At 40.8% G+C, this 11,845-nt stretch overlaps 1 protein-coding gene across 3 annotated transcripts; it reads right to left on the bottom strand.

Annotated features, from left to right (window-relative positions):
* Window positions 1-1,069: 1,069 nt before the first annotated feature.
* On the bottom strand, window positions 1,070-1,873 carry LOC147610220 (uncharacterized protein At5g01610-like). 3 transcript variants are annotated; one of them, XM_086786203.1, is made up of 2 exons: window positions 1,777-1,873; window positions 1,070-1,685 (listed from the first exon to the last, which is right to left on the bottom strand). In XM_086786203.1, the coding sequence occupies exon 2, from the start codon at window positions 1,672-1,674 to the stop codon at window positions 1,249-1,251; it is 426 nt and encodes a 141-aa protein (XP_086642329.1). In that variant the 5' UTR covers window positions 1,675-1,685; window positions 1,777-1,873; the 3' UTR covers window positions 1,070-1,248. The 3 variants fall into 3 exon arrangements, with proteins under 3 accessions (XP_086642329.1, XP_086642331.1, XP_086642330.1); XM_086786205.1 differs by having other exon boundaries at window positions 1,070-1,676; window positions 1,777-1,860; XM_086786204.1 differs by having other exon boundaries at window positions 1,070-1,679; window positions 1,777-1,857.
* Window positions 1,874-11,845: the final 9,972 nt, after the last annotated feature.

Here is an 11,845-nt window from a genome sequence, read left to right on the forward strand (position 1 = left end):
AGTGATACTATAAACATGTTAGACTACAACTATATGTGAAACCAACGATATAAACATACATATACCAACACCTATAGTAACACTTAGATTCTTTGCACACACAGACTATCTTGCAAACAAATTTATGCTATAACTTTGCATCGAACCCAAAATTGGACACATATAACTAAAATTGACACATCACACAGTGCTTGCAAAAAACTTGTTAAGCTAAAATGAGGCCTATAACGTGCCCAAATCGTACCGAAATACACAAAACCGTAGTTAACATAGTTAATTGCACATAATATGGTCTTTTTCCTTCACCCAAGAGGATGCATCAATCTGAGACAATGACTTTCCTATCTACATGTCGTTCTCACAACTACTAAAGGTGTTGCTCCAAAATCAAAGATAGAAAGAGATAGAAATACCCTTACCCATGTATGCTTCTTTGCTTGCCTTGTTTTTGCCTCTTGCATCCCTCCTTAGCTCTCACACAAACTGAAGCGTTGATACCATAAAGATAATGCAAGGAAGAGGGAGAGCTTGAGTTCCTTGTAAGCAAACACACACACACAAGAGAGAGCAAGACATGAGAGCGATGGATGGCTGAATTTTCTTCTATCTTCTTTGAGAGAGCGAGACATGTCAGATCACGTGTATGTCATTTTGAGATTTCTTTATTCTTTGAGAGCAAGCATGCTAACTCTCACCCATGCATATGCTTTGTAACTCGGATCCCAAACACAAGAAAATTTCACACGAAGGAAGTTCTTAATTGTACATTTTCTATTTTCTATTTTCTATTTGATATGTGTCTAAGATTTCACATGGTAAAATATTATCATTAGAAAAACGTAGGATTGATCAATGCATACACGAGTAGAAGAAAGATTTGAGTTATTTATGTGCCCACTTTATCAACTAGTCCGAAACAGAATTATCCTATGCACATTTATGGGTACACGCCAGACATTATTGCCCACTTTATCAACTAATCCGAAACAGCATTATCCTATGGCACACCCCATCAGAAGAACTATTAACAATCTACTCTCCAAAGGCCCATTAAGACATGCAAACGGGATTAGATCATCATTACTCTATTTTTTAGTAGTAAATTCCAAGTTCAACATTGCCTGCGCGAGCTTAGTACATCATCTCAAGCTCTTCCGTAGGAACAACCTACTAGCTTGAAAGGAGGTGGATTGGTTATTATATGCACAAGGTTGAAGAAGGCGGATGCAGGTATGGCCGGGTCACTGCTCACTGTCCAGCTGCAAAGGCCTCGACAGGGAAGGTTTTGGTGATGCCGGCAAAGCTCTTGAAGTGGATATTGCCGGTGGGGGGGACATCGACGGTGATTTCACCGACAGGCGGCCAGAGGAGGAGCTCCTTGGCCTTGACGCCTTTAAGCTTCTTGATGCTGCCCTTCTCGATGTAGCCGGTGATTTTGGCGTCGTAGCTGACCAGCTTGCTGGCGAGCTTGAAGTCGTGCTGCAGCTCCTGCTTCTGCGTTATCCACATGTACCCCGTCTCCTTCACGAACCCTATCTCCACCACGTCCGCCAATGGCAGCAGCCCAGTTGGCAGCCCATACTCCTCCAGCAGCGACACCGCCTTCTGCAAGCTTTCCTCGTGCCCCGTCCACACACTCGCTCCTTGCTTCTCCACCTCGACTTCTTGCGCCATTGCTGCTGTTGCTGCAGCATTAACAAACCATATCATTCAGCACGTAAACAACTAACTAATCATTAAAACAACCTTTGTATCTGTTAATTACCATAATCTTACCTCAATTCGAGGAACCAGTCCAGAGCTTGAAGGGTACGATGCGTGGAAAGAGAGGGTTGAGATCTAATATAGCGCTACAAGGTGACAAAACACAGCCGGAACGAGGAGGGCAATTCGAGATCTCGGGCCTCGTAGGTCTCGTCGAATTTATTTATTTATTTTTGTATAAAATACACAGAGAGCGCTTGCACAACAGTGCTTTGCATGTCTTTACCTAGATCCGGATTCTGCACAAGGTGCTTTAAAAAAAAAAAAAGGGAACAAAAATAGATATATATTCATAAACAACCGGCCTTTTACAAAAAGATCTTTTTACATCATTACCTTATTCCATGTCTCTATTAAGGCCATATATCAAGTACCCTCCCAAACAAATGAAGACATTCCCACGGAAATGTGAAAGCCAAGCTGCATACAAGTATTAAGAAGGTCATATATCAAGTATCCTCCCAAACAAATGAAGACATTCCCACGGAAATGTGAAAGCCCAAGTTGTATACAAGTAATGAGTAGAATTTTAGAAGTAAAGCCCTTTGGAGTCTGTTCTTCAAAGTAGTCCCCTTTAGTCTAGATCTTCATCTCACAAGGCTTCTTCCCATGGGTTTTTAATTAGTGCCAGGAAGATGTCCACCGATTGTTTCTTCTTTAGGTATCACTTTTGGGTCTTGGGCCCATATTTGGGTTTTTTAGCCCTCACATCCTTCCAAGTATATACCTTCTACATGCGAACAATCATTAGGGCATTCTAGCATGTGAAAATATCCCATCAGCTACGGCTTGTATCATCTAGTCCCTGTCTATAGTGCTTGGACTGTCTTAACAAACAGACTATTGTTCAGCTTACTAATACGATATACATACCAACACTAATGTATACATTTGAACATCATCTTGCTACATCTATCCCCTAGTTAGGTCCTTTATCAAAAATCAACAGTTCTAGAGACCCAAATCCCCCACAAGCAGCAAAATCTTATAATACAGAATATTAACTCCAGCTCTTCTGTCCCACTCATTACCCTCCCCAAAAGCCAGTCATCCCATGGCCCCTTAATTCCTGAGCTCTCATCCACCTGTTTACCTATTTTACTCCAAAACCCCCTAATTGTAGGGTAGCCCCAAAAAGCATAATATCCCTCGCCAATGGCTAATTTGCATCTAGGACAGGTTCCATCTGCTTTTCTTTGAGAGATGTACTCTTATTTTATTATTTTCAAAGAAAGTGGACACTGTGGATGCTAGACAAGGAGTTGAATTACCTCTAGGGTCACACTGTTCATTTCTCTTTTATGAGTGACTGCATATGCCTTGAGTCTACCTATAATTATATGCCCACACTCTTATGAAAAGAGGCCATGTTAAATAATAGCTCGTTTCTATAACAAAATGTGGAGGGTAAGGTGGAGTATAGGCACTTGGAAGGAGAGGTGGAAACTATTGTGGGGTTTGGATATACCTTTGAAAGCTTAGACTTTCTTGTGGAGAGTATGTATGTGGGCTCTTCCTCTTGGATACAAATTGGTGCACAAGAACTTTACATCAGTGGTTTGTCCTAGATGTGGATCAATAGTTAAGGATGGTAGACATGCTTTTTTTGGGGATGCCCTGGCTATTAGGGGGGCTGTGGAGTAGAATAGATAAGTGGGTATTTGCTAGTATGGGGGTAAGGGGGTCTTGGGGGACTAGTTGATAGGGTGACTCTGACAGAACTAGAGGGGTCAATTAATATGGTATTCAACGTAGTTAGATATACTTGTCTATGGGATATTTTGACATTTAGAAGTTGTCTGGTATTTTAAAAGGGATCAAGGAAGGGGTTAGACACTGTAGAATTGATGTATGTGTGTGCATCACTGCTCGTCTATATATTATATGAATAAGATGAAGGGCAATACATTTGTAGAGTTAATGCAGGCTTTACAGTCTGGGATAGGATGAGCCACTCTCACATGTTGATGGGATGATTGCACATACTAGGGTAACCTAACCATTTAATGGCATGTGGCAGGTATATGTAGGGAAAGATTTGAAGAAAGGCTTGCCAAAGTTTGGACCAAACACACAAAGATGGTATCTGAAGGAGAAGCAACTTGTTCACACCTGATAGAGAATCCTATTAGAAGTAGTTCTGATGTGTGAAGGTATGGACCAAGGAAGAGTCTATGGAGGAGCAGACTCCTAAGGGGTGCAACACTGAGTCTCCACTGGTGACTGGCTTGTAGCTCGAGTATCACATCTGTTGGGAACATTCATCTTTGGTGTGGGAAGATGAGAGGTGGGATCAAATGTATGGTTTAGTTAATAGTGAAGGGTTGTACTAGATTTTCTGATATGATATGATGAGATACGAGTGGGAACTTGTAAAAAGTAGATTGTTGTATATGTAGTTTGGGGAGTTTATCATATAGTTATGTTCCCAAAAAAAGAAGAAGCTTGTTTATATGCATCCCAACATGCTTTAGATACTCATATACCCAATCAAAGCAAGAAGGTTCATCTCGGGACATTGTAAGGATTGGCTAGTAGCAAAGTGACATTGGAGATTGAAACAATCAATTTGTATTCCCCCCCATCTTAACACATTCCTAACACATGTTAATACATTCTTAACACATTCTTCCTTACATAACTCACATTAAAACATGACCACTACATATGAAGAGAAGTTTCCACTGCTACCTTAAATTTATGGTGTGATGCCTGTAATTCTACACTTCATGTAAACTAGTTTCCTGCACTACAAGATAATGGGGCTCAAAGTATAGTAAAACCGGCCCTTTCAACATAGTTAGCCAAGTTACATTGGAGATTGAAACAACTAGTTTTGTATTCACCTATCTTAACACATCCTTCGTGACATCATACATGAAAAAGGTACTAAAAGAAAAAAGAAAAACCCCACCCTTTTAACCTAGCCACCAATTTGGATGCAGCAGGGTTTGAAGGATAGCCACCCTTTCTTTAGCAGTGTGCACAAAAGGCCATCGTGTGGAGACTACTCTTTTTTAGTGAGATGACAAAAAATGTGACTAATTTTGTTGTTAACTATTTTAGATTAAAACAAGGAGACCAATGCATTCAGTCTTTTGTTTTGCCAATTATGTATACACACATAAATATAAGTATACACACACACACACACACACACACACACACATATCTTTATATGTATGTATGTATGTATGTATATACATACATACATACATACATACATACACACATATATATAATTTTTAACACAAGCCAATCTTCTAAAGCATGAGTTGCTCTTTTAGCTTTCAAAACACCATCCTTTTATGCATTCAAAACCATGAGCTTTAATTCATTCTATAAACTTATTTTTGTTCTCATTCTCAAGAAGCCATTATGGATCTTCTATGCTGGATTCCTCTAATAGCTCAACTAGAGGTTTTGGAAGTGAGATGTTCTTCTTAGTGAGTAATCATCCCACACTTAACACTTTATTGAAATTTGTATAGCACAATTCAGTTGGCCATCATTCATCCTCCTCAATGGCACATTCTCAACATGAGTGATGGAATAAGTCATGTCAACCCCTCAAGCCAACTTTGAGTCCACGTTACATCATACGTGAGGGTATAGAATGATTGTGCATGAGATTGACTATGAAAACCAAAGACTCATCCTTGGACTTACTCATATAATCGACTATGCTTGGCATTTGAGCTTGGGTATATTTTTTTGGCGAGAATTTTTGAGCGAGCGCTTTTTGGTGTTTAGGCGAGTGATTTCTCTCTCTACACTTCCTTCCCTCTAATGTCTCGCACATTGCGACTCATGGTGACAGTAGAGGAGAGGAGTAGATGGATACAAGAGCACTATACACATTGCAACTTATTTACAACTATCAATGCAACTTGTTTACAACTACCATTGCAACTCGTTTACAAAGTCACCATATTATGATCTTAAACTTCCATTATATTCCCTAGCAAACTTACAAGGCCACAACATTACATGACAACTATCAATGCAACTTGTTTACAACTACCATTGCAACTCATTTACAAAGTCACCATATTATGATCTTAAACTTCCATTATATTCCCTAGCAAACTTACAAGGCCACAACATTACATGACAAACACATACGATATGACACGATCATTTGTACTTCTTTACAAAGACACCATATGAAAGCATTTTGGGCCTCACTGCTATCATCTTTGCCTTTTCCATCTACCCTAACTTGCAAATGAAGGTGGCAACTTCAACTCTAAGAGAATCCTCCTTTGGCTCTTCAATGATGCTGAAAGCTCTCCATATCCCAATAGCTGAAGTTGCTTTCACCTCTAGCATGTTCTTGCTTGCAAGGTCTATTGCTTGGCATGTTTTGAGCTTCGTGTGTAGAGCTCATGTACTTCAGATGTTGTTGTTCATGCTCCTAAAATGGCATCCGACCCAGGTTCCTTTTCTTTGATTTGCATGAAAGATTTAAGAGCTTTACTCAATATGATTACAAACGTAGTAGTATTAGGGGATTACTAGATGAAGCCATAACCAAGGAGTTCACAAGGACTCTATTGCAATATGAAGATATAAGGGAAGAGTGGTAGGATGTGTCTAGAAGAAGAGTATTAGAACATGGCAATCTCTATTGTTTTTATAACTTTAAAAGGAATAAAAATTTACTTTTTTGAGCACAAGAATTCTTATTTTAAGCATAAGAATAACTACTTTAAATACAATCGTTATTATTTTAATGTCTCGATCAAACACTCTTTCACTCTCTCTCTCTCTCTCTCTCTCTCTCTCTCTCTCTCTCTCGTGTTGTTGAGATCTCACTCCAATTGCTACACATCTCTCTCAAAAATCCATGCCATGGAAGAAGCAAAAAACAAAGCCATTGTCATAATATGAGTGAACAACAATAACATCTAAAACCAATATATTTTGGGCACTACAAGCTCCTGAAATACATCAGTACCTACGTCGCACTCCCCAATGGAAGAAGGAAGGTGGTATGGGGTAGGGAGCTCTACCAAATGGTGCAAGTGCGGGTGGAAAAAGTGGCCTTGCAAGATCAAGCCGTGGTGCCCATGAGGGAACTAAAAATGAACCTATGCGGGATGTATGTGGCATGACATGCTAATATTAGGGCTCCATTGGAACACCAGGTGGCCATGACGAAGCACTAGACTGTGTTGGTGTACTAGGTGTTGAGATTCAAGCTCGATGTCAGTGTGAGCCAGCTATGCTATGTGCTGGCAGATTAGGTAGGAACATGTGTGAGACATAAATGACCGCGTGTCCAGCTGGTCATAGTGTGTGGACATTAGCTAGGGTTAGTAGAGTGTGGACACAACTCATTGTGTGTTGTGTGGATTATGGATTAGTGCATTATGCTTTGTGTGAGAGTGGACATGGCTTTCCTCTATGGTTAGGGTTTGCAATATACATTAGGGTTTGCTCCTGTGTGTGTGTCTCCTCCTCCTCTACCGTCCTTTCAACATGGTATCAGAGCCTTGTGCTGTTTATTAGGGTTTATGAGTGAGTGAGTGAAGAGGGAAAAGAAGAAGCTGTGAAGCTTGCCATTGGAGCTAATGAAGCTTGGAGCACACCAAATACTATCAGATCTGAAAGCTTGGCCTACCGGGTAAGGTCCTCTAAACATCCTTGAGCGGATTGCAGGTGATACAGGCAAAAACAAAGCAAAATAGAGCAAATCAAAGCAAAGCAAAATTCTGGTTTTTGAAGCTTTCCATTAAAGCTTGACGACATTGATGTATGGTGGAAATACGTGTGATTCTGGCAAAAGACATATGCATTTGTCAAAGAGGGATGTATTAGCAACCCATGTGCAAGCCTTGAACAATTTTTGGAGCAATTTGAATGCATTTAATTGAGTGGAAAACTCTGGTTTTTGAGCTCTCACAAAATAGTGAAAAAGAAGCCCAAAATTGAAGCATTTGGAGCATGTATTTGGCAAAAATCCAATCATTGGTGGATTACACACCTACCTAGGAGTGTTAGGGACTTGATTACATCATCAAATAGCAGTACAACCTCTCCCAAAGAGCCCTACAGCAGGCGGCGCAGTCCATACAGAGAAAACAGAGCATATTTCTGGTTTTTTCACTACGAGGAGATTGATTTCTCACTTGGTGCTTGATATCTTCCACAAAATCCTTAGCAATTGGATGCTTTACATCTTGGAGAAGAGGGCTATGTGATTTTTTTGGTCAATGATGCTTAATTGAGCTGGGAATGAGCTGATTAAAACAAGCTGTCCACTGGTTGCAGAGAAACAGAGCATTTTAATCGAGCAATTAATCTTTGGTGTTTTACAATTGGACAAATTCCTCTTACATGGAGTTGATGGACACTATTGCTAAGCCAATGAATGCCTGGTTGCTCAATTTGGTCAAATATTGAAGAAATTAGAGCCAAATCATTACTGGTTTTTCTATTTTTTCTGGTTTTTCCAAAAACAGAAAAAGGGGTTTTCAAAAATTGATAATTACACATGTCAGATGGAGTTGATACTCAACATTGAGGTTCATTAGGTGTCAATGCAAGTTGCCTAGACTTGATTGCACCATTACATTGCGATTTGGAGCCTTGGAAGGCGTGTCAATTCAGGGTATCCCGCACTGCGTGAGTCAGTTCATCTTGGATGATTACAGGTTGATTTTCTACATCAAATTTGGAGTTTGTTGGCTATCTTGGAGTATCTGGAACATTCATTGGAGTGTGGTTGAGCTGAGGAAGGCTCATTTACAGATTTGAAGTGTGCGGAAGGTGTACGCATTGAGCAACATGTCGGACAATCCAGTTCAGATTGTTGGTGAAAAGCTGGATAGGAAGAACTTCCAGGCATGGAAGTACAGGATAAAGAGTTTCTTGAAAGGAAAAGGATTTTGGAATCTCATTACAGGTGCTGAGCTTGAGCAGCCTGAGCTACCTCGGCAACCTACACAGCAGCAGCTTATTGCTCATAAGCAATGGTCAGAGAGAGCATTCAAAGTGCTGCATTATTTGTCTATATGCATTTCTGATGCTATGCTCATACACATTCAGGATGCTGAGAATCCCAAAGATGCATGGGATACTTTGGTCAAGATGTTTGATACAGATACGAGTGCTTGCAAGTCTCAATTGCGACAGCAGATACACAATGTGAAAAGGAATAAAAGAAGCATACATGATTATGTGCAAGAAATCAAGAAGTTTGCAGATGCATTGGCCACAATAAATGCCCCCATGCCTGATGATGATTTGGTGGATATTACCTTGCGTGGTCTTGGCAAGGAATACAAATCTTTTGATACATCTATCTCCGTGAGGAGTACAGGTTTACCCGACTTCGATGAGTTGGTTTCACTCTTATTGGTTGAGGAAATCAAGCTCAGTGATTCATTTCTGGATGCATCTACTAGCCATGATGATGGCAGAAATCAGGCTTTCTACTCGCAGAGAGGCTTTAGAGGCAGGGGGAGATTCGCATCACGTGGACGTGGTGGTAATGGTCGTGGATGGCAGGATAGGCCTCCACAACAGAATTTTCAGCCTTCATATGGTGCTCGAGGTGGTCGTGGATATGCACCTCAAAGAGGTCGTGGTAACCCCCGTGGTAGAGGACGTTGGCAAGGCCAACAAAATTCTATGCAAGATGTGGAATGCCATTATTGTGGCAAATATGGTCATATGGCGAGAGATTGTTTCCGCAAACAGAATGATTTGAGAGGGGGAAGAGCACAACGTGGTGGTCATTATGGTGGAAACTATGCACAACATGGTGGTAACTATGCATCAAGTAGCAATGATGGAACTGCAAATCATTTGTTTGCCATGAAGCATGTTGTGGGTTCTATGACAACAAATGCTGAGAATGATGATACATGGTATATGGACTCAGGAGCATCAAACCATATGATGTGTCATGGAGAATGGTTTGAGCACATGAAGCCTATGGATGTCAAAGGCTATGTGGAAACAGGTGATGATACCCAGCATGTCATTACACATGTTGGAAGTGTACCATTGGTCATGCATAATGGTCAGACAAAGTCTATGTCAGATGTGCTGTATGTGCCTTCGATCACTAAAAGCTTGGCCTCAGTTGGTCAAATGGTGGAACAGGGATTACAGGTTCGCTTCAATGAGCATGGATGCTTCGTTGAAGATTTCAAACATGGATGTAGAGTGATTGCTAAAGGCAAGAAAGAAGGAAGATTGTTTAAGCTGGATGCTGGAATTCCTTAGCTAAAATCATCCATGTTCTCAAAGAGCAGGAATGTGGTACAGGACATTGATATGTGGCATAAGAGGATTGGACATGTCAATATACAGAGATTAAAGAACATGTAAACAAGAGGCATTGTCAATGGATTGCCTAGGTTCAAATATGATGGACATATGCATGTTTGTGAAGCCTGTCAGTTTGGGAAGCAGGCAAGATTGAGGTTTCCTAGAGAAGGAAATATGAGTAACAGGCCACTTGAGATCGTACATAGTGATGTATGGGGTCCTGCACAAAACCCATCTATCAAAGGCAGTTTATACTATGTTACATTCATAGATGATTTCAGCAGGATGACATGGATATACTTTCTCAAAGAGAAGAGTGAAGTGTTGGAAAAATTCATGGATTTCAAAGCTTTTGCAAAAAAGCAGTATGGCTGTTGGATTAAATGTCTGAGGACAGATGGAGGTGGTGAATACACCTCAAAAGCTTTTGAGCATTTCTTGAGGAAGCATGGAATAAGGAGACAATTGACTTGCAGGTATACACCTTAGCAGAATGGTGTAGCTGAGAGAAAGAATAGAGTCATATGTGAAGTGGCAAGGGCAATGCTTAATGAAAAGAGCATGCCAGATTACTATTGGGCAGAAGCATGTGCTACTGCAGTATACATATTGAACAAAACACCTACAGCAGCCATTCATGGAAGCACGCCAGAGATGCGGCTCACAGGTTACAGGCCAGACATTGGACATCTTAAAGTTTTTGGATGCATAGCTTATGTGCATGTGCCTGATGAAAGAAGAAGGAAGTTGGATCCTAAAGCAGAGAAATGTGTATTTGTTGGATATGCACAGGATCGAAAGGCCTACAAGTGTTATAATCCACAAACTAGACAAGTGGTCATCTCACGTGATGTGGTGTTTGATGAGCTTGCTAGTTGGTATAAAGCAAAAGATGAGGGTGTTATTGAGTCACTTGAGGCTGATGTACATGTGAACTTGCCATCACAAGCAAGTTCTAGTTCTACTACTATGTCTGGGCCAGCAGCAGAAGCTGAGAGTAGCAGTGTACGTCCATGGTCAGGACGTTTGAGGCATGAGAGTGTAAGCACTGGGAGTAGTGCTATGGATAAAGGCAAAAAGAAAGTCGAAGGAAATGGAATCACAGGATATGAGTCATCCAGTTCTGAAAGTTGGCATACCTGTTTTACGCACACCTGGTGCTAGACAGGACAGATATGTGCCACCACATGCTAGAGTTACAGGTGTACAGAGTGACCCGCAGGCATTGTGGAGATCCCAGAGAGTCAGTTGACAGATTGACATATAGAGATTTTGCTATGCATTATGCATATATGACATCTATGGTGAAGCATGTGGAACCTACATGCTATACAGAGGCTATTGGAGAGCATGTATGGGAAAAAGCAATGGATGTGGAGATGGACGCATTGGTCCATAATGATACATGGGACTTGGTTGCACTACCAAAGGACAAGAATGTTATTGGATGTAAATGGGTTTACAAAGTGAAGTGCAAATCTGATGGTTCTATTGAAAGACATAAGGCAAGATTGGTAGCAAAGGGTTATGCACAGACCCAAGGATTGGATTATGATGAGACGTTTAGTCCAGTGGCTAAGATGGGCACAGTGAGAGCAGTCATTGCTATGGCTGCAGCTAATGGCTGGGAAATGCATCAGATGGATGTTAAGAATGCATTTCTGAATGGAGATCTACAAGAGGAAGTGTACATGGCACAGCCAGAAGGGTATGTACACCCTAGATATCCCACTCACGTATGCAGGTTGAAAAAGGCATTGTATGGTCTAAAGCAAGCACCTCGTGCTTGGAGTGATAA

The sequence above is a fragment of the Cibotium barometz genome, chromosome 49 (genome assembly GCF_041138505.1).
Source record: "Cibotium barometz isolate CiBa-2024 chromosome 49, ASM4113850v1, whole genome shotgun sequence".
NCBI classification, from domain to species: Eukaryota; Viridiplantae; Streptophyta; class Polypodiopsida; order Cyatheales; family Cibotiaceae; genus Cibotium; species Cibotium barometz.

Excerpts from the sequence above, each read along its gene's own strand:
- LOC147610220 (XM_086786203.1), bottom strand. The coding sequence starts at position 1,674 with ATGGCGCAAGAAGTCGAGGTGGAGAAGCAAGGAGCGAGTGTGTGGACG.